Below are 22,032 nucleotides of genomic sequence, written 5' to 3'. Positions count from 1 at the left end.
AAGAAGTTGTCGTCCAATTAATAAAAGATAATGACTGCATCAATCCCGTGGTTTACTTATGATAATAGGGCAATCAAGGGCCTATTTTCACTGTGGGCATAATTATATGAATTGATTTTCAAGCAGATATTTAGTGGAAGATCGTGACGCATTTTCCATGTCACACGAAATCGTCCACTGCTAGCTGTCCTGCCCAACAAACTGCACTGCAAACTCCATCCGCCAGGAGTGCCCGTACACTAGCCTCTACCCACCCTCCTGCATAGGGCTGAAGAACTCCTAGCGTCCTTGAAGCGTCCAAGGAGGTTATAAACCCCTTGAAGCGTCCTAGAACTCTTTGGCCTTTACCATACGGTACCTCCCGTCGAATTGAAACATTGAAGTTATATAAATTGGCTGGAAAAAGCGGTCGCGAATCTTCCCTTTACTTCTCTACATTCTTTGTTGTCCAATAGTACGTTGTTATGCTCGAACGTTCGGACATGACCGTTTGTCCCTTTCTAATCGACAAAGGTGTTCTAAAGAACACTAACTCAATGGATGACCTGAAGTAAAGGTCAACGTTGTTTTCGTGGGAGGGGTGCGCGAAGAGTGGGTTAATTTTTATTTCCTTTTTTATTCCGTGCAACCATGGAAAAATTAAGCATAACCTATTTCTGTATATTATAACTATATAGTAGTTAAGTGATTTCCACAGCAAGATTTCACCCTTTTCGATCGTTGTTGTATTTCTTGGTTATGCTTTGACCTATCTCCCCTTCACCATAAAACTTTGTGGTATGACCCTAGCAACGCGTTTTGACGGTTTCGTGCTAAACAAGACAGTAAAGATGTAGTACGGTCCGTGCGAGCACCACTGTCTTGGGTCTCCTTAAGAGATGTACTACCGCACATCAGCTGCTGTTTTTGTGTGGTTGATTTTTGTATCGTCAACATCAGGGGATGATCCCTCTACCGGTAACGTTAACATCTTCAACACGTTTACATATAGACATTGGACGGAATGAATGAAGCAAAACTACACAGACTCGAAGGATGAAAATTTTGGCATCTTGTTTGTTTTGTTGTGTTTTTGTTCGCTCTCGCATTAGATCTGGATTCTGTAGATGATGTCATGCATGAAATGTACTTGCTGTGGCCTTATATTACTGACTTACGTACCGATAAGACCGATCCCGTAGCCCAGCCGGTCAAAACATAGAAATACAAAATAAGAACCTAAAACATGCAAATATATGCAGCTGCTCTCTCATTGGCCGAGCCGATAATTGCCATGTTGTCATTGGTTGAACTGCTAATTGTGATGGACAATCAGGATTGGTCTATTACAGTGTCAACACCAACAGAGCCGTGGAACTCGTGGGGTCCCTGTTCAGTGACGTGCGGCAAGGGAGTGCGGGCCAGGACGAGAGGGTGTTCTCTTGGTACCTGTCAAGGGGGTGCCGAGGCAGGGACAGAAAACTGCGCGGTGGACTGTAAGGGTAGGTCGAGTTTAATTAGATTAACAGGGGCTCTGTGATAGTTCCGGATAGCAAGAGTCCTTGTACACAGATCTAGAGTTTTCTATTCACACCTACGTTTCGGTGACCGCCTGTCATCTTCCTTGGGGTAATTCTGACTGGTACACTGCGTACAGATGCGGTCCCAAACGTATCTGTACGCAGCGACACCTATAGCTGCAGTTCAAAGTGATCCAGTCAGAGGTTGCCCTGCAGGCGGTCACCGAAGCGGCGATGTGAATAAAACACTTGGTTGTGTGCGAAGAAATTTTGTCATTCAACAGGAGTTAAAGCTCTGCTGGTAGTGTTTTTTTTTTGGGGGGGGGGGAGCAAAGTTGTAGTCCTTACCCTAACTTTGAGCATAATCATATAGAATGGTTCAGAAGATTTTTTCCCAATGTTCACAGGATGCTATATACATGTAATCGCAACTCTGAGGATGATCCTGTAAAATGTTAAAAACAAAACAACGGATGTTAAAAAGAAAACAAAAAATGCATACCAGGGGTTTAAACCCTCGATCCATGGTTTGTTAGGCAGTGCAACGTACATGACAGTTATTGACAACTATTGAATACACACACACGACCTCATCACAATGTTTTCCCACGCAGGCGCAGTAGAGGTGCACACACTGGACGTTCCTGCCGGCGCGACCCTCAGGCTGGACTCTCTGGCCGAATACGTGCTAGCGGAGAACGCAGAGGGCGCCGTGGTCTGGCAGAAAGATGGGGAAGCCCTAAAACCTACGGGTAAAATATGGTCTGAAAGTCATCACTTTGCAAATCATCCACTCGATCAATCGGCTGGTCGGCTGGCTGGCTTGTTGGTTGGTTGGTTGGTTGGTTCGTTGATTGATTGGCTGGTTGGTTGGTTGGTTGGTTGGTTGATTGTTGATTGGTTAGTTGGTTGATTGGTTAGTTGGTTGGTTAGATGTCGACTAGATATTGCAGATCATCAGTTCTGTATCTGTATAGTCGGTATAACCACCCTTCGTCGTAACACACCAGCTTCGCAGGCACGCGGCGTGGAGGCAGCTGGTTATATAAAACTGAACGACTGGTATCTAAACATTATAGCTGCGGAGTCTCTTTCGAAATATTTGCGGAAAGGACGAAAAAGACTCGGCAACAATAACAGGTTTAGATACCAGTCTAGCCACACATAACCTGTGTACGTTTAAAGCTATCTTGTGAGGTTGTACGTTGTGTGCAACAAAATGAGACCAGCTTAGAATTGAATGTACAGTACGAAACGGGTGGACTTATTTTACCAAAGGGCATAGAATTCATCCTTTTGAAAATTTACTCCAAACAAGCCAACACAGTTGTCCCGAATACCAAGATGATCCACATTCAGTGTCATGTGTAAAATAAGTATTTAGACAATGAAGTTGGTGTAAAGATAGTTGTAATCACTTTCAGTGTCATGTGTAAAATAAGTATTTAGACAATGAAGTTGGTGTAAAGATAGTTGTAATCACTTTTGTTCCCTATGATACGTTTGAACTATGAACTCTGGGCCATGCACCATTATCTTCCAATTCAAAATTTGAATTAACGAACCTTTAACGATATTTTCTCCCGTCAGGCCATGCGCAGGTGGTGGAGAACAATATGCTCCAAGTGGCAGGAATGACACAGGAGGATTCCGGGATATACGTCTCCAAGGGAAACAAAGGAAAGACCAAAGTGCTGACCACCATGGTTATCCTTAAAGGTGACTTATAGGAAACCCAAGCAATATTAGGGCCCGAATATTTTGAATTTTGAAAGTCCATCTATTTATTCATTTCTATACCTGATTAGTTCAAGGAACACTATAACAATGTATAGCGACGTTCATGATGCCAAAAAACGCTGTCGTTGTGATGTGAGAACTCACTGAAAATCGTCGCCAGGGTATTTGTAGGCTCGCGAAACTAAGGTTTTAAAATGCCCAAAGTATGAAGTTCCTACGAAAATTTACTAAACAGTGTTAATGAATGTCACTATAATAAAGATTTCAGCATTGTTTCATTTACATTTTTTAGACACTAATATTGCTTTGGTCGTCTTTAAATACGGACAGAAATTCCCCACTTGGGTGTTACAGCAAGTCCCCTTTGTGTTCACCACGCTTAGTATGGCAAAGGAGGTTAAAACATCTTTAACCTCCTCGGTATGGTATGGTGTAAATTCATTGAAGTATAGATAATTACAATAAGTTAACAGTGAACACATATCTTCAAACATGTCAAGATTTACTCCTCTTGATGAAGAATGCTTTTCATAACCATTGACGTTTATTCTTTCATTTCATTCCAGTTATGGCGGCAGCCGGTACTGGTGAGTACGTTTGGCCACATACTCCAATGCGCATGCGCCATTGATATCATCACTTTATGTGGGTGTTGTTTTTTTTTCAAATCATATGAGTTGAGAATTGAGATGCTTTTCGCCGTGTATTTATCATGGGTTGTGTTTTACTATCTTTTTCAGTCAACATGCTGTTTTTGATTGCCGCTGCCACACCGCTCGGCCTGTTTTTGATACTGATGACATGCTGTTGCCTGATCAAGAGAAAACTGTGAGTTTGCGGCTTGCACCCTCATTAAATCAGGACCCCTATCGCTCCACGTTAGCTCTCTCGCATAGGGGCCCTGATCTTTAGCGCCGGTAGACATGGTTCTGGCGCCGTTACTGACAGTTGCTCATGAATAATTAATGAGCTATCCTTATTTGGCTGACAATTTGTTCTGAACCTAAAGTAACGATGTGAGACGTAACCTGATTGGTTGATGGCTTCCCAGCGTCCTTTGCGCTTTTGCTTCAGATGAGGTTTAGCAAACCCTCTGATTGGCTGAAGCTGTTTTGGTGGGTGACGTCGCCAGAACCATGTCTACCGTCGCTGAAGATCAGGGCCCCTACGCGAGCGAGCTAACGTGGAAGCGATAGGGGTCCTGATTTAATGAGGGTGGCGGCATGTATCTTCTTGTAGACATGGAATATCAAAAGGCGAATTGGCGTCATGTGTTAGTTTTTAAAGGATTAGAACAACGCGTAACCTAGATCATTGTGGTGCACGATGCATGATAGACGACGACAAGTGTCATATGTTTACGGGGTCCGTTTATTTTTCAGGAAGAAAGGGAAGAAAGGCAAACAGAAGGCAGAGAAGAAGGGTAAGAAGAAGAAAGGTAACACCTCAGACACCTCATCGGATGAGGAAGAAGGAAAGAAGAAGAAAGGGAAGAAAGGCAAACAGAAGGCAGAGAAGAAGGGTAAGAAGAAAGGTAACACCTCAGACACCTCATCGGATGAGGAAGAAGGAAAGAAGAAGAAAGGCAAGAAGGGAAAAAAAGGATCGAGTAAACGAAAGAAAGGCGCGAAGAAGGGAAAAGATGCAGCGCCCGGGCCGCCTCCACCTGGCCCTGGGGCTCCGCCACCGCCTGGTCCCGGTGGTCCACCTCCACCACCTGGTCCCGGTGCCCCGCCTCCACCACCGGGTCCCGGTGGTCCACCTCCACCGCCTGGTCCCGGTGCCCCGCCTACACCACCGGGTCCCGGGGGTCCTCCTCCACCGCCTGGTCCCGGGGGTCCTCCTCCACCGCCTGGTCCTGGGGCACCACCACCGCCTGGTCCACCAGGTCCACCTGCAGGTCCACCCGGACCACCTGGCCCACCAGGTCCACCCAGGCCTCCCGGACCACCTGGCCCACCCGGTCCACCTTCAGGACCACCTGGCCCACCCGGTCCTCCCGGAGGGCCAGGGCCCCCACCCCCAGGGCCAGCACCTCCCCCACCGGGTCCACCACCACTCGGGCCACCAGGGCCCCCTCCCGCCGGCCCCGCTCCGGCTCCGCCTTCCGGCGGTGGCGGCGGCCTGAGTGGGCTGGGAGCGGTCAAACTGAAGTCTGCAGGGGCCGGACGTCCATCTCCAAGCAGAGGTCCACCCAAACCAGAACCGAAGAAGCCTCCGGCGTCCAGCAAGATCGCTGCCATGCAGGCCGGTCTGGGTGGACTTTTTGGATGAATCTTACAATATCATTATTCGATTCATATCTAATGTCACAACATAACGGCTAATAGATGCAGCCATGGCCATTATGGAACTATTCCTCAATAAAATGATTGGGCACAAGTGCGCATACTTTGTGTATCAGATGATTCAGGTGGTCTATCTTTATTGCGTAGAGTACAGATTTCATTGGGTCGTCACAATAATGACTCTCATTGAAAATTTCCAGGGAGGAAAGGGTCACCAGACAAAACAAGAGTTTGGAGACCTCATATCTAAAGTTCCAATTTGCATAATTTGCATTTCATTGTGTACATCTCTGTCTACGTTACCTGCACATTAAATAACACGGAAATCTGTCGTTCCTTTGTTCAGTTATTTTCCATGGAAGATTTTGACCAAAACGCCAATGCAGTTCTAGTGTCACGTAATAGGGTGCCCAAAATCGACCTTGACCTTTGTTCTCCCAACACCTACCCACATACTATATATCATTACAATCCATCCAGACGTTTTTGAGTTATGCCGACTACAAGTATCTTGACACACACAAACACACACGCAAACACGCTCAAAACAATATCTCCATGAAAACATTTCCATTTTTCATGGAGATAATTAGCAAGGAATTCTAATTTGTAACAGTCTGAGCGAGACATATGTTGCAGTGGCTTGTAATGTACGTTATAAATATCTAGAAAATTAAGCGTATATTTTGCGATTGATAAATAGGTTGAACTAGAGTTCCACGACCTCATACTTTCGCCAAAATAATATTAAACGACCGGACTGATGCAAGAACCAAATTCCCGCTATTTACCAATATGGCATAACATAGCATTTTCTCATTAATCCGTCAAATTTAAGTGTGGCTGTCGCTTCAATAAATACACAACATGTAGTTGAAAAGCATATAAGTATCAAAAGTGTACATGCAACATAGCTCTTTGAAGTTAACTGTAAACCCGATGGTGGAGAAGGAAAGTTTTAACGGCCTCCCAAAGTGTGGTTTTCGCGCCGCGTCAAGCTCGTCTTGTCATGCCAGGCCAGCGTTCCAAGAAACCCGTCACGTGACCCCGTGACGTCAGCGGAAGAGGATGGACAGTGAAGAGCGATTTTCGAACACGGACGGCGTCGAGTTTGAGGAAGCATTTTATCCTTATCAGCTGATGGCCGAAGCTGTTAGCATTGAACCATATGGGTTTGAGTAGTGCTGCGTACCTAAACGTAACATCAGGTACGGGTACCGGTACAGAGGTTTAGGTATTGGTCCTGACCTGTTCCTGTATACCTGAACAATTTGAAAAATTAACATGTGTTCTTCTTAACTTCTTCAATAATGAGTGAAACATCAATAAACTGTTTTCAACATGTCAGTATCTTTATTCAAAGAACATAATTAGGTTTCCTACCGCCAAACTCCCTTGGCCTTGCTATCAAAACTCACAGCCTGCCTGAATGATCTGTTGCATATTAGTTACGTTGTTCCAAGGTATCACTTTGGTCACGTTTGGTGTTGCATGAGGTCAGGAGATCAGTCACAAAATAAGCACATACTTGGTGTAAATCAATATCGGTACAGTACAGTACCGGTACTTCATGATCCGGTATTTTGGACCTGTACCTAATCAGTTTTTACGGTACAGTACCGGTACAAAGGTTGGAGCCTTATTTGGACGAGTCGACAGCAGTGATGAGGAACCCGGCGCCATGGGTGGAAGGAGGGAAAACGTTGAAGGCGGTCGGACATGCAACGACTGCAAAATATTGAATGGTATGGACGGCTTTTACGATGTCTCTCTCTCTTTCTCTCTTTTTTATACAAAAACAGAGGACAGACCGTAATTAGGGAAGGCTGCAGAATATATACACGTTGTGCATCAGTCTTGCCAGCGTCGTGAAAAAGATGGAGGGTTATATTGTTTTTCTCGGCCACCAAGTTGTGTTCAGATTTTCTTGGATATTTCATACGAAATGAAATGATTTACAATGAATCTATTGTGCTTACATCACTTTGGCGTCGATTTTTCGTATTTCTACTTCAAGTGTACGTGAATGAATTAATATGCGTGCCTCTGCATACAGTACAGTACAGTGTAGCTTCCTTCCACTCAAACTTCTCCGCTGCATGTCAGCTCATGCCATATAGCGTACTTTCTGTTCCCTGCTAATAATATACAGCTTACAGTAAGTTGATAATGTGTAAAAAGACGAGGGCTAAGCTTGATGTATTCTATTTCAGCGGATCGGTTGCCAAAAACGCGTGGGCTGTGACATAATCAAAATGTAATATACTGTTGTTTTTATTTTCATCGGTTTTGTGCCGATTGTATGATCTTACCAGTCTCTGATTCTTGTACAACTTATCTTGGGTGCTCCTGTGGAAGGTGTGAAGCTATGCCTACCGTGGTGGAAAGCGTCTGCTGCAAAGAACAGATGAGTGTGCTTGGATGAATATGTGTTAGTAACTGCACGCTATGCCTACATACAACGCTACGGCGACGACCTTGGAAATGAGTGAGTAAACAGCTTTTCCATCAAATGATAGTTTTAATACATTTTCTTGCCTTGTGGTTTGGCAACAAATGTACAATTTACATGTATCAAACATTCTGATATAATGAAAAACACATGTCATATGTTAAAAACATGTTTATCTTAGCATACCAAAAGCGTTTCTTTCATTTGACATTCAACCTTAGATATGAATCGAATAGTGATATTGTAAGATTTATCCTAAAAGTCCACCCAGACCGGACTGCATTACAGCGCTCTTGCCGGACGCCGGGGGCTTCTTCAGGTGGTATTGAAGGTGGACCGGGTGGTCCAGCTGGTCCGGGAGGCCTGGGTGGACCTGAAGATGGAACTGGTGGGCCACGGTGGACCGGGTGGACCTGTCTGTCTTATTAAGGTGGTGGTGGTGGTGTCGGAGGACCCCCGGGACCAGGCGGTGGAGGAGCCCCTGGACCAGGCGGTGGAGGCGGGGCACCGGGACCGGGCGGTGGAGGAGGTGCCCCTGGACCAGGCGGTGGAGGCGGGGCACCGGGACCGGGCGGTGGAGGCGGGGCACGGGGACCAGGCGGTGGAGGCGGGGCACCGGGACCGGGCGGTGGAGGTGGGGCACCTGGACCAGGTGGCGGAGGCGGGGCACCGGGACCGGGTGGCGGAGGCGAGGCCCCTGGACCAGGCGGTGGAGGCGGGGCACCGGGACCCGGTGGCGGAGCCCCAGGGTCAGCCGGAGGTGGCCCCGGCGCTTCATCTTTCCCCTTCTTCGCGCCTTTCTTTCCTTTACTCGATCCGTCTTTTCCCTTCTTGCCTTTCTTCTTCGTTCCTCCTTCCTCATCCGATTTGTCTGAGGTTTTACCTTTCTTTTTCTTCTTGTCTGCCTTTTCTTTGCCTTTCTTCCTGAAAAACAAACGGACCCCGTTTGTCGTCGTCGTCTATTACATGCATCATACACCACAGGTATCTAGCTAGTTTACACGTTCTTTTAGTCCTTTAAAAAGTAACGCATGGCACCACAGCTAACGCCAATTCGCCTTTTCATATTCCGTATGGTCTACAAGAAGATACAAGCCGCATACTCACAGTTTTCTCTTGATCAGGAAAAAGTATGTCATCAATATGGAAAACAGGCCGAGCGGTGTGGCAGCGTTTTTCTTCTTCTTCTTGTCTGCATTTGCTTTGCCTTTCTTCTCTTTCTTCCTGAAAAAAAAAAACGGACCCCGTTTGTCGTCGTCTATTACACTTGCATCATACACGACTAGTTTACACGTTGTTCTATACCTTTGAAAAGTAACATATTCGCTAACGCCAATTGGCCTTTTCATATTCCATATGGTCAACAAGAAGCATCCTCATCAAAGCAGGGCCGCTATCGCTCGGTTCGTTACCTCGCGTAGAGGCCCTGCTATTCCAAGCCGGTATTCTGGCTTATTTTCTGGCGACGTTACTGACAGTTGCTCATGAATTAATGAGCTATATCCTTATTTGGCACAAATGGCGATTGATTTATTTTGAACCCAAAGTAACGATGTAAGCCGTAACCTGATTGATTGGTTGATAGCTTCCCAGCGTCCTTTGCGGGTTTGCTCAAGATGAGCTTGAGCAAACCCTCTGATTGGCTGAAAGCTGTTTTAGTGGTGACGTCGCCAGAAGCCAGAATACCGGTTTGGAATAGCAGGGCCCCTGCGCGAGGTAACGAACCGAGCGATAGCGGCCCTGCTTTGAAGAGGATGACAAGAAGATACAAACCGCATACTCACAGCTTTCTCTTCATCAGGAAAAAGTATGTCATCAGTATGAAAAACAGGCCGAGCGGTGTGGCAGCGGCAATAATCACAAACAGCATGTTGACTGAAAAAAAATAATAAAACACAACATAAAGAAAAGGCGAAAAGCATCTCAACTGATATAATTTGAAAAACAATAAAACACACACACACACATAACGTGTTGATAGTAGATTTCTTGACCTTTCATTGCATATTGGTAAACGCAGTGGCGAATATGTGGCGAAACGTACTCACCAGTACCGGCACCCGCCACAACTGGAATGAATTGAAAGGATAAACGTCAATCGCTATGATTCACTGCTAACTTATTGTAATTATCTATACTTCAATGAATTTACACCATGCCATACCAAGGAGGTTAAAAATGTTTTAACCTCCTTGGGCATACTAGGCGTGATTAACACAAAGGGAACTTGCTGTAACATCCAAGTGGGGAATTTCTGTCCGTATTTAAAGACAACCACAGCAATGTCAGTGCCCCAAAAATGGAAAAGAAACAATGCTGATATTTTTTAAGGTAGTGACATCTATCAACACTGTTTAATACATTTGCGTAATAACTTCATACTTTGAGCATTCTAAAACCGCGCAAAAACGTGCCGTATGATCATCATGAGCCTACAAAAACCCTGGCTACGATTTTCGAATTCAGTGAGTTTTCACATCACAACGACAGCGTATTTTATGCATCATGAACGTCGCTATACATTGTGATAGTGTTGTTTGAACTAATCATGTATAGAAATTAATAAATAGATAGACTTTCAAAATTAGAAAATTTCGGGCCCTAATACTGCTTGGGTTTCCTTTAAGTCGGGTGTCCCTGTGGTGTAATGGTCTGCGCTTCTGTTACTCACCACATTCTGATTACTTGGAACCAGAAGGCCCGAGTTCAACTCCCGGGTAGGACACCTCTGAACAAGAGGCGCATTGAATCACACCAAAGACTTTATAAAAATGATACATGCTTCTGAAACAGTATGGAAGTTAAACACACTCCACTGCCAGTGGATGAGCCCCCTGCTACAGTGATTGCACCACAGTGTGCCCCAGGGCTATGAAACGGAGATGGGCACCACCGTAGACATCTTATGGTGTGGGAGGATTTCAACTTTAACTAATATTGCTTGGGGTTCCTTTAAGTCACCTTTGAGGATAACCATGGTGGTCATCACTTTGGTTTGTCCTTTGTGTCCCCTGCAGACATATATCCCAACATCCTCCTGGGTCATACCCGCCACTTGGAGCAAGTTCTTCTCCACCACATGCGCGTGGCCTGACGGGAGAAAATATCGTTAAAGGTTCGTTAATTCAAATTTTCAAGTGCTCAGATTTTCAATGAGTTCCCACCACACAACGACATCGCATCTTTGCTCCATGATGGTCGATATGCAATGGGATAGCGTTATTCAAACTTACTATGGATAGAAATCACTAGAAAATTGATTTTGAAAATGCGACTTTCAACGCCTTAATATTGCTTAGGTTGCATTATAGGGAACAAAAGTGATTACAACTATCTTTACACCAACTTCATTGTCTGAATACGATGCTTATGTTACACGTGACAAATGTGGATCACTTTGTTGTTGTTGGCATGTCAGGAGTAAATTCAAATCAAAAGGACGAATTCTACGTTTCGTAAAGTACATTCATTTATGAGTGAGCGTGCCTTCGAAGCTGATGTGTTACGACGAAGGGTGGCTATACCGGCTATACAGATACAGAATTGATTTTCCCCCGATTATAACCTACAAACCCTCAAAACAAACATACACCGTTATCTCTCACTCAGTTTAAACCAATCACATTCAGTTTAAATCAATCACTTCAATTACAATTGCCCCCCTACGGCCTAGGTTGCATTGAGCGAGATCGTTAAAAAAATTGGGAGGATTACAATATCTAGTCGACATCTTACCAACCAACCAATGAACCAACCAACCAACCAACCAACCAACCAACCAACCAACCAACCAACCAACCAACCAACCAACCAACCAACCAACTAAACGATTGATTGATTGATTGATTGATTGATTGACTTGCAAAGTGATGCCTTTTGGACCATATTTTACCCGTGGGTTTGAGGGGTTCCCCATCTTTCTGCCAGACTACGGCGCCCTCTGCGTTCTCCGCTAGCACGTTTTCAGCCAGAGAGTCGAGTCTGATGGTCGCGCCGGCAGGAACGTCCAGTGACTGAACCTCTACTGCGCCTGCGCGAGGAAACATTGCGATGAGGTCATGTGAGTGTGTGTTGTATCCATGGGGCATTAGACCAGCGGCATAGCTGAAGAAAATATCAGCAGTATTAAATTGTTAAAGACCCATGATTTTCTATAAAAGCAACCTCTGACTGGTTCACTTTGCACTGCAGCTATAGGCGTCGCTGCTTACAGAAACGTTTGGGACCGCATCTGTACGCAGTGTACCAGTCAGAATTACTCCGAGGAAGGCGCCGAAACGTAGGTGTGAATAGAATAACTTTTTGTACAAGGCATCTAGAACCACATGTATAACTCTTTATAGCTTCCTGGGATTTTTGGACACACAGTTAATTTCCACATGCTCTCTGACAACTTTAAACAACTTATAATTCTACGTGGTAGTTTGCTATGTTCTTCTGATATCAACTGTAAAATCATCTTAGCCACACAAGACGACATCACAGCAACAAAACGTGTCTTTTCTGCTTTTTTTTTTCTCTGGGAGGGAAGTTTGGACTCACGCTTAAACTAGGCATTTGTTATATGTATTTACATATTCATTCATTCATCTTAGCGTCTTGTCAAACATTTTATTTTCCATAATGTACAAATGGTGGCGAGAATATAAAGTGAGTACAACTTGAGTCCGCCGTCGTTTTTTGTATTATTTAATGTTCTCTTTGAATAAAAAATAATAATAATAATAAAAAAAACTCGACCTACCCTCACAGTCCACCGTGCAGTCAGAGGTTTCTGTCCCTGCCTCGGCACCCCCTTGACAGGGTTTTTTGGCAGACTCTTGGCAACTTCTCGTCCTGGACCGCACTCCTTTGCCGCATGTCACCGAGCAGGGACCCCACGAGTTCCACGGGAGCCACCCCGTTTCTGTGTGGCCACGAAACAATACTATTTAAGTTCGTGTTGGTAGTGTATTGGACCAGTTCTGATTGTCCATCACACTTATCAGTTCAACCAATGGCAGCATGGCAATTATCGGCTCGGCCAATGAGAGAGTGGATGCACATGTTCGTCAAATATCTACATTTTTAGGTTTTTATTTAACATTTCTACGTTTTGACGGAGGTGGGGGGGGTATGTCCTAAAGGTACGTAGGTTTCGTAATTTAAAGTCATACACAAACCCGAAGGAGAGTATTCTGATTCGGCTAATAATATTTTTCAGAATCAAAGAACGTTACTGCATTGCCAACTTGACCTTGAACAACATTGACTTGCAATATACAGCATCAATATTCTGATAGCCTCCCGAGTACCCTTCAGATTAATTACAGCCAGGTGTAACATGGTATAAATTTTGACCAAAACGCCCCTGCAATTCCTAAACTAGCAGCTATGGGGCCCAAACTTACATAATTTTCTCCCAAGGATGAGGTCTATCTACCACTTAAACATTATGGCCATGCATAGCATGTTCAGAACACGAGATACAGGACGTTTCACTGCATTACCATGGAAAGCCGCTAGGGGCCCAAAATCTAATCATTTCCAGGTTTTGTCAAACCCTACCATCACATCAAATATGACACCAATCCATCTAGCCGTTCTTGAGTCATCTTGTTCATAGACAGACAGACAGACAGACAGACAGACAGACAGACAGACAGATAAACTCAACTGAAAATATAACCTTCATGACACATTTCATGGAGGTGATAATCAAACCACCCTCCTTAAAGCAGGATCCCTATCGCTCTATTCGTCGTTGGCTCCCTCGCGTAGGGGCACTGCTCTTCAGCGCCGGTAGACACGGTTCTGGCGCCGTTACTGACAGTTGCTCATGAATAACAAATGAGCTATCCTTATTTGGTGGTTAATTTGTTCTGAACTTAAAGTAACGATGTGAGACGTAACCTGATTGGTTGATAGCTTCCCAGCGTCCTTTGCACCTTTGCTTGAGATGAAGCTTAGCAAACCCTCTGATTGGTTGAAGCTGTTTTGATGGCGACGGCGCCAGAACCGTGTTAACCGTCGCTGAAGAGCAGGGTCCCTACGCGAGCGAGCTAACGACGAATCGAGCGATAGGGTATCCTGCTTTAAGGAGGGTGAATTAAACCTACCATTGCAGACGAGGTAAACATCTGGGTTAAGACGATCTACGTCCCCATCGACATCATAAATCTGCTTCATCTTCGTTGGGTGCTGACCAACCGGTCCCTTCCCAAACATGAGACATTGGTCAAGGCCGATGGATCCTCCGAAACACCAATAGCCTCCATATTGGCCAACGTCAGATACGTAGACGAGATACATTTTGTAGCATTTTGTAGCATCTGTACAGTTGCCGGCAAAAACGGGCTGACCATTTAAGGATTTGTCTGTGATATTGTAGACGGTAAAGACCGTTTTGACAAATCTAGGATCCTGGTTTAGTAGAGTCCCTTCCAAACGCACAGCGGCACAATCTAAGAAAAAAAGGGAATATATGTCAAATCATCGATATATAGTCATCATAGTCTCGCGACATTGAGATCATCATTCGTCATCGGGTATGTCAACTGAATATTACTACTTTTGTGACGTACAATCTGAAATGGTGTGGTGTCTATGTTTCACAATCATTTTGAATACATGCATATCATATATGACAGTCAGTATTACTTTGAAATGAGCATTTTTGACTCGGAAACCCTTATCTTAAACCCACAGGCAGAGGATAGCAATAGTCGAAAGTCCAGTGAACCAAAGGAGGGGGGGGGGGGCATTCATCATAGATGGATGGATGGATGGATAGATACTAGTAGATGGATAGAAGTTCGGCTGCAGTACTCAGGAAAGCCACTAGGGGCCCAAAAATCTAATAATTTTCAGTTTTTGTCAGACCCTACCATCACACTGAATATGAAACCAATCCATCCAGCCGTTCTCGTGTTGTCTTGTTCACCAACATACGCACACACACACACACACACGCACACACACACACACACACACACACACACACACGCACACACGCACACACACACACACACACACACACACACACACACACACACACACACACACACACACACACACAAACGCTACTGAAATATAACCTCAAGTAATCATTTAGACTCTACCAAACTCAATATGTTGCCAGAAAGTAAGTTGCAGGCTCTACTTTATGGCGTCTGATGCATTATCTAGTCTATTTGGCCAATCATTAATACTTTTTCTAGAAACCTACGGAGTCGGGTAGAGACCAATCTTGATGTAAACGTTTTGAATTTTGAATATGTTAACGTTACCGGTAAAAAGATCCTCTCCTGTTGATGACGATACAAGAATCAGCCACACAACAACAACAACAACAACAGCTGATGTGCGGCAGTACATCTCTGGATGGTACCCAAGACAGCGATGCTCACACTGTGTTGTTATGTACGAAACCGAAAGCGTTGCTAGGGTCATACCACAAAGTTTTATGGTGAAGGGGAGATGGGTCAAAGCATAACCAAGAAATACAGCAACGATCGACAAGGGAGAAACCTTGCTGTGGAAATTACTTCACCACCATATGCGCAAATGGGTTGTGTTTATATTTTTCAAGGTTGCACGGACGAAAAAAGAAAAGAAAAATGAAACAACTCTTCGCGCACCCCTCCCACGAAAACAATGTTGACATTGACTTCAGGTCATCCCTTGTGTTGGCGTTCTTAAGAACACCTTCGTTCCTTAGACAAACGGTCACGTGTCCGAACGTTCGAGCGTAACGACGTTTATTGGACAACAAAGAATGTAGAGTGGTAGAGAAGTAAAAGGGAAGATTCGCGACCGCTTTTTCCAGCGCAATGTTGTGAAGCGAGGTTGATACTTCAGTGAGTCTGTTAACAACTTATTGTCAGTTATTTGCGTTCTCCCACTAGCTTCATTATTCTTAATGTTGTGTTTATTTGTTTGTTTGTTTTGTTTAATTTGTTTGTTTGTAATGGCATCAATTTTGTTTCTCATAGGCTCTCCGCGTTTTCTTCCGGCCCCTCAGTGACGGTTAACATTCCTGCAAATGTTGAATAACAACACAAATAATGAATGAAATACATGTATTGTACGTTTATAAATGCTCTTACAAGCTGTGTACGGGTAATGGTGATAAAGCAGAAGTACAATTACAGTGATTTGATAATGGGTACACTTAGTAGGGAAAAGGGCGAGGGGATAGCAGTTTGATAAACACCACCACCACCTGTATGTATCCTTTCCTAATCTTTACGCTGTTCAATGAACAGGGCCCAAGGTAACTATAGCCGTCTTCATTTTGCTATTTCTATACTTCCTTTATTATGTAACATCTACTAACATAATTACACCAGGGTACATAATTCCGCCACACTGAAAAGATACGCCCAAACAGATCTCTAACCCAATGTCCCCCAGTATAATGCGCTCCTGTATACTAGTATATAAACTGTGCATACCTGGGGGGTGCTGCACTATATATATCACAAACCCACTGTTTTTTCAAAGTGGCGGATTTATTTTACCCGGTGGATTAATTGAATGGAGGTTACATGTATGTAAATGTCTATTTTCTTTCTTACTATATTTTCCTTGTTGAATCCTTTCCCAGTCAACAATACAGGTTGTTCAAGTATAGATAAGATCGACTTGCTTCTTTTAAAGGGCAGTGTGACCTAGTTCTAAAGGGCACGGCATTCATTCGGTCTAGCGAGCCAACTAACTGCGTTGCCAAATCTTGGGCGTTTCCCAAACATACACCTTTTGTGCGTCATACTTTAAACGCCCGACGTTACCAGGGAACAGTTCAAAACAGTTTACAATGGTTGTGTACATACCCGCGCCTCCTTAGCTCAGGGGTTAGAGCACTGGTCTTGTAAACCAGGGGTCGTGAGTTCAAATCTCACAGGGGGCTGAATTATTTTACACTGTGTTTATCTATATTTCGCATGATGGACATGCACAGATTTTAGCTGCCAAGGTCACCTGAGTAACCTCGCGTGTTTACCTATTTTTGAAAGAATCTTTTTTTGTATCAAATATTTAGTGAAGTCGGAGATTTGCATCAAACGTCTTCGTCCCACTAAGTCACAGACAACGTAGATGATGAAACCAAGATGAAATTGTAGACATTTAGTAAATAGTCTAACATATCTTGAACAAGTACAAGGCATAGTTACTGTTACTATGTGTTTTTGTTATGAAACTTTTGCGCGCGCTGTTCAAAGATACTTCAGAGTTTCTTTCACTTGTACATTGGCCGGGTATATCTATTTTCAATCTCCTTGCTGGGATTTAGGAGACAAAAAAAGATGGTCAGCCACCTGTGAGGTTCGAACTCACGACCCCTGGTTTACGAGACCAGTGCTCTACCTCTGAGCTAAGGTGGCTTCAGATAACATATAGACCTTTTTATGGAGCTTTATCTCTGTACATAATGTTATAAACACGAAGCGACGTTTTAGCAAAAAAGGGGTTTTGATCAAACCATATAGAAATAATTGTTTTCACTGTTAATTTTGGATTTAGTATGTAAGGTTTTTGATGTTAGATACCGGAGTGAATTCAGGAAACCCAAATGTTCATGATCATACACTTTGCTTGCTATTCTATCAATCAATATATTGTTTTTTTTTTCCGACAACAGCTGTCGTGGCATGAATGTCACATACGCATTATGTAAAGCAGCCCTATTCGATTCCCGTTTTTATTGGTGGGTACCGCTGTTTCGCGAGGAAGCCTAACATTTTCGTGAATTCGCTTTACATCTTGTATACCACATGCAACTTCTTCTCATGTTTGGGTCAAGTTAGGCCATGTTGATTTAATTATATGGATGACACTCCGCGTGAGCATCAATTTTCGTCCATCCAAAAAAAGGAGTTCTCGCCCATATTGTAAATCATAGAAAACTGCTGCAAAGTGAAAAAAATTCTATATATTGCACATGTAAAAAAATCCGTCGGAAAGCAGATACTAATGTCGTAGAATGCCAAAGTCTAAGAAGAAGATGTAGAAGAACAAAAATTAATAATCTATTATCCGGTATATTATATTATCCACTCACTGATGCACAGTGCAGAAGAAAAGCGGATCCGCAGAAAAGAGCTTTGCAACAGAACTGAGTCAGCTTACAGATGTGATTTTTGTGGCAGAGACTGCCATTCTCGTATAGGGCTGTTTAGCCAGTCGATGCTGTAGAGCTGTTGTGAATTAGGATTTTACCATGGTCAATACTGACCGACGGAGGCCATATATATATATCCGGTATACCATATTCTGTGTGTTCAGTTTTGTTCAACCTTCCTGACCACCTTGATCTCATAATAAATGCGAATTGTTTTTTTGCCAAAAAAAAAACACACGCTCGCATCAGTTTTGGTGTTCCCAGAGGATGTCATCCATATAATCAAATCAACATGGCCTAAGAAATAAAAGTTAACCTTCTTCAAAATTCTAAGCAGATTTTATATTACCGAGGGTACCTAAATCTTGTCATTGTAGGATAACGTTACTTCACTCGTTATATTGTCAGATGCGTTAAGGATGAAACAAGTCATTTTGGTACACGAAGAAGGAATAAATACTATTGAATCATTTGGTACAAAATCCTAATTCTACCAGACCTGTCTTTAGTCACTGACGAAAGATAGCGGATGCTGTCTGAAACGTCTGACTGTTTCAAAATCTTATCCAGTTGCTTGAGTAACTATTTTGGCGTATTGAATCATTTGTTCCAATTCATTCCTGCCCCTTTTATGTCACAACGTCCTCTGCAAGACTTTACTGCGTCACGTATAAAATCATAACCACTAGAAAATTATTTTTCCATAACCACTATATATATAGTTCAGTGTATGTTCTCGAACGCGATGTGTGTCCTAACGTTCATTGTTCTTTATTTGCAATCCGCAATCTCAAAAGACAAAAGTCCCGCATTATAAAGTCGAAGAAGGAAAACCGGTACTGCAACACTGTGTTGTCTTCACGCTAAAAAGTAACGCACTGTAACAGAGTACTGTAAATGCAGAAATGTTCGCGGTGGTTTTAAGTTCGCGGTTTTCGCGGTGAACTACTATTTACCGCGAGCTTAAAACCACCGCGAAAAGCCGTTCCATTGCGTGACTGTAGCGCTACTATTGTTTCAAACGCGAACTCAAAAACACCGCGAACACTCCATTTTCTCCCTACCGCGAAATCAAATCCCTGCGAACATTTTGCATTTACAATATGTCTCACGTCAATAAATGTTGAAAAAAATATATTTCAATAAACTGTACGTTTTGTTAAACCTGTGTTTTGTAGAGTTTTATTTGCTGAAGCAGAAATACTTTGAGGGACCTTGTTTACTATAATTGTGAGTAGAGTTATGTTTGTGAGCGGCCTATCTATTCATTTATATTCATTGTATGCTTCAGGCTCAAAGGCCCATACACACATATACACGTCTAAAAGCAACGACGACAATACCTACAGTACATGTGTCTACAATACTGTAACTACAAAACTAGGTACTATAACGTTTGACGATAGCCTGAATTCAATCAAGCCTCCTGTGACCGCTCGCCGCCCTGTAACCGCCTCGCAACCCAAGAGGGGCCCGGGAGGGGAGAGAAACCCCCGGACAGCTGGAGTTTGCGTTATACAGACTAGTTTGCCTATGGCCGCCGTCCACCCAAAAATATAAAATGCTTTCTTAATTCCTATCCCTATCGCGTTAGATACGGGTACTAGCATCTAAAATGATCACCACACGTCATAAAACTTGCTAAGAAGTGTTTTCAAATTTGCTGAGGTTGAATATCCAGGATTTAAGTTTAACCTTCTCCCAGCTGCCTAACCCCATAACCAATAGAGAATTGGGCGCCAAACGGCTACCTTAGTGTGCTAAAGGTTAAAGTCCCTTGGTGTCAGCTGCGCAGAGCCGGATGCATACATCGACCGTTAAGGGGCACTTTGTTTGTGTATTTGTCCAGGCTTTTGAGCGAGACGCGTATTGTTACGCTATAGGCTAAAAAACTACATACTTTCAGTGGAAATTGTGAGCCTCCTTAGCTCAGGGGTTAGAGCACTGGTCTTGTAAACCAGGGGTCGTGAGTTCAAATCTCACAGGGGGCTACAATTTTTGAATAAATTTTCATTTCCCACTGATATTTGAGAATATACTAGTAATGTACGTGTTTTTGTCATTTATGTACAAGTAATGCTTTAGACGACCAGCTTTAAAATTGCCTTTTTGTAATCAACGATACAAAAAGATTATCACAGACCGAAAATGTAAATGGACAAAAAACCTTGAAAAACTTATATTTTGATACCCCATCACATCATATCATTTTCACGATTTTTTGTTCTTTTTTTTTACCGGATCTAAAACGTGAGAATGTATAAAATCTTTTCACTGGTTCTTATCTATTTTAGCGGAGTAAATCAAGAAATGTCATAGATGTCTGCGTGCGGTGACGGTTAAGTGAAAGAAATAGAAATTGTGCCCCCTACCAGAGCCTAACCTGCAGTACTACTTTTGACCGCTGCGAGAAAATTTTACGAATGACCGTCAAATTGCTAAATTTCGATCTTTTTTTCGTGAATGTGGAAATGGCAAAAGGTCGCAAAGAGGCTTCAACACTTGGGAGATGTTCTGCATATAATCTAAGAATTAGAAGTAGGAATAAAAATATCAGTAGACAAGCAGATACCCAACAGTGTCATCCTGCAACAAGCAAAAATACAGAGCATCTACTCCATTCTCAGCCAACGTCGTCTTCGCTGGCTGGGACATGTCAGGCGTATGGAGGACGGAAGGATTCCGAAGGATGTTCTGTACGGGCAACTGGCCATTGGCTCCAGACGTGTTGGCCGTCCAGCACTACGGTTTAAGGACGCTTGCAAGAGAGACATGAAGGCGTGTGACATCTCAACAGACACATGGGAAGTGCAGGCTGAGGACAGAACAGCCCGGCGCCGAGTTGTGCCCCATGGTGTCATGGAAGCAGACAAGAGAAGGGGAGAAGCTGCAGCAGAGAAACGGAGACAGCAAAAGACTGTAGCACTAAATGCACCTCTAACCACACAGCACACATGCAGTGCGTGCAACAGGGTGTGCAAATCCAGAGCTGGACTCTTAAGCCACATCAGAAGTCACAACAGAACTCCGGATCCAGAGGCGCACAGATAGTCTTCCGAGACTGGACTGCCAAAGAAGAAGAAGAAGAAGACAAGCAGAAGATGAAATACGTCATTTACATTGTTTTCTTTCGTATATGCCACAAAAATAGGTCACACCAGTCCCATTGTCTTACTTAAGTAGATATTGAAAGATACTAATACCTTATCGTATTCGCTTTTAGCTGGCAAACTTTCTAGAAACGCATTAAAAGACTGGTGAAGTTCAAGTTTAGAGGCGTGTGCTTCGACCCCATGCCTAATCTCCAAGCTGCGAGCAATGTTAGATTCGGCTTGCTACACTTGAGGGCGATTTGATAGGTTGTGTACGCAATTAAGCTAGCGGTGCGCGTATTTCCTATCGGCTTGAAAATCAATTCCAGCCATTTATTCATGTTAGCTGAAGGTTATGTTTCTTTTCCTTGTATAGACTGATTTTCTTTACCCCAAAATCCTATTGTCTTTTTTAAGCGCACAATTTGAAATACATTGTAGAATCAAATGTCCCCGCCCGCTTGTCTACGCAAAATACCTCTGGTGTGTTCTAACTCAGCTATAGTAGTATTTCCGCATCATTAAATGAAATTATTACACTCAATGTAGCTCAGTTGATTTGCTTGAATTCCTCAAAACGTAGTTAAGCTGAAATGATTTTTCAGCATATTTGGTGTACCAACGAAACGCCTCAACATGTCCCGAACAAATCAGAGGACAGCACGACATTCGTTCATACATCATAATAGTCGCCAAAATCAAATTAGGAGCAAGAAAAATCAATATTCTTCATATTAATGTTGTCCCTGTTGTATCATGTCAACATTTTAAGGCGGCATGTCATGAACTTGGGCAACTGCGGTGTCCTCGTTGCCAGGTCGTCTGAAATTTACGTCACAGTGACGTCATGCATACTAAT

General features: G+C 43.4%; 2 protein-coding genes and 3 non-coding genes across 5 annotated transcripts; 3 read left to right on the top strand and 2 right to left on the bottom strand.

Annotated features, from left to right (window-relative positions):
- The first annotated feature begins 1,303 nt into the window (after positions 1–1,303).
- LOC136442991 (collagen alpha-1(I) chain-like) lies at positions 1,304–5,644 on the top strand. Its single transcript, XM_066440034.1, has 6 exons — positions 1,304–1,481; positions 2,114–2,251; positions 3,090–3,218; positions 3,806–3,826; positions 3,980–4,067; positions 4,622–5,644. Exons 1-6 carry the CDS (start codon positions 1,304–1,306, stop codon positions 5,511–5,513), a joined length of 1,446 nt encoding a protein of 481 aa, XP_066296131.1. The 3' UTR covers positions 5,514–5,644.
- A 4,115-nt stretch (positions 5,645–9,759) lies between these two features.
- On the bottom strand, positions 9,760–14,274 carry LOC136442989 (uncharacterized). The gene is made up of 6 exons (XM_066440033.1): positions 14,078–14,274; positions 12,724–12,885; positions 11,872–12,009; positions 10,941–11,069; positions 9,974–10,048; positions 9,760–9,854 (listed from the first exon to the last, which is right to left on the bottom strand). The coding sequence occupies exons 1-6, from the start codon at positions 14,268–14,270 to the stop codon at positions 9,760–9,762; spliced, it is 792 nt and encodes a 263-aa protein (XP_066296130.1). The 5' UTR covers positions 14,271–14,274.
- A 2,522-nt stretch (positions 14,275–16,796) lies between these two features.
- On the top strand, positions 16,797–16,869 carry Trnat-ugu (transfer RNA threonine (anticodon UGU)). The gene has a single exon. It is a non-coding gene; the product is annotated as a tRNA-Thr (tRNA).
- A 403-nt stretch (positions 16,870–17,272) lies between these two features.
- On the bottom strand, positions 17,273–17,344 carry Trnat-cgu (transfer RNA threonine (anticodon CGU)). The gene has a single exon. It is a non-coding gene; the product is annotated as a tRNA-Thr (tRNA).
- Positions 17,345–19,999: 2,655 nt separating this feature from the next.
- On the top strand, positions 20,000–20,072 carry Trnat-ugu (transfer RNA threonine (anticodon UGU)). Its single transcript has one exon. It is a non-coding gene; the product is annotated as a tRNA-Thr (tRNA).
- The last annotated feature ends 1,960 nt before the right edge of the window (positions 20,073–22,032 follow it).

Source organism: Branchiostoma lanceolatum, chromosome 10, assembly GCF_035083965.1.
Source record: "Branchiostoma lanceolatum isolate klBraLanc5 chromosome 10, klBraLanc5.hap2, whole genome shotgun sequence".
NCBI classification, from domain to species: Eukaryota; Metazoa; Chordata; class Leptocardii; order Amphioxiformes; family Branchiostomatidae; genus Branchiostoma; species Branchiostoma lanceolatum.
Note: the sequence above shows the minus strand (reverse complement) of the source record. Positions and strands in the feature narration are given on the sequence as shown.

Excerpts from the sequence above, each read along its gene's own strand:
- LOC136442991 (XM_066440034.1), top strand. The coding sequence starts at position 1,304 with ATGGACAATCAGGATTGGTCTATTACAGTGTCAACACCAACAGAGCCG. Across the intron at positions 1,482-2,113 it reads CTGCGCGGTGGACTGTAAGG|GCGCAGTAGAGGTGCACACA; the intron begins GTAGGTCGAGTT and ends TTTCCCACGCAG. Across the intron at positions 4,068-4,621 it reads TGCCTGATCAAGAGAAAACT|GAAGAAAGGGAAGAAAGGCA; the intron begins GTGAGTTTGCGG and ends TTTATTTTTCAG.
- LOC136442989 (XM_066440033.1), bottom strand. The coding sequence starts at position 14,270 with ATGTATCTCGTCTACGTATCTGACGTTGGCCAATATGGAGGCTATTGG. Across the intron at positions 12,886-14,077 it reads TGTTTACCTCGTCTGCAATG|AAACGGGGTGGCTCCCGTGG; the intron begins GTAGGTTTAATT and ends GTGGCCACACAG. Across the intron at positions 9,855-9,973 it reads TTACCAATATGCAATGAAAG|TCAACATGCTGTTTGTGATT; the intron begins GTCAAGAAATCT and ends ATTTTTTTTCAG.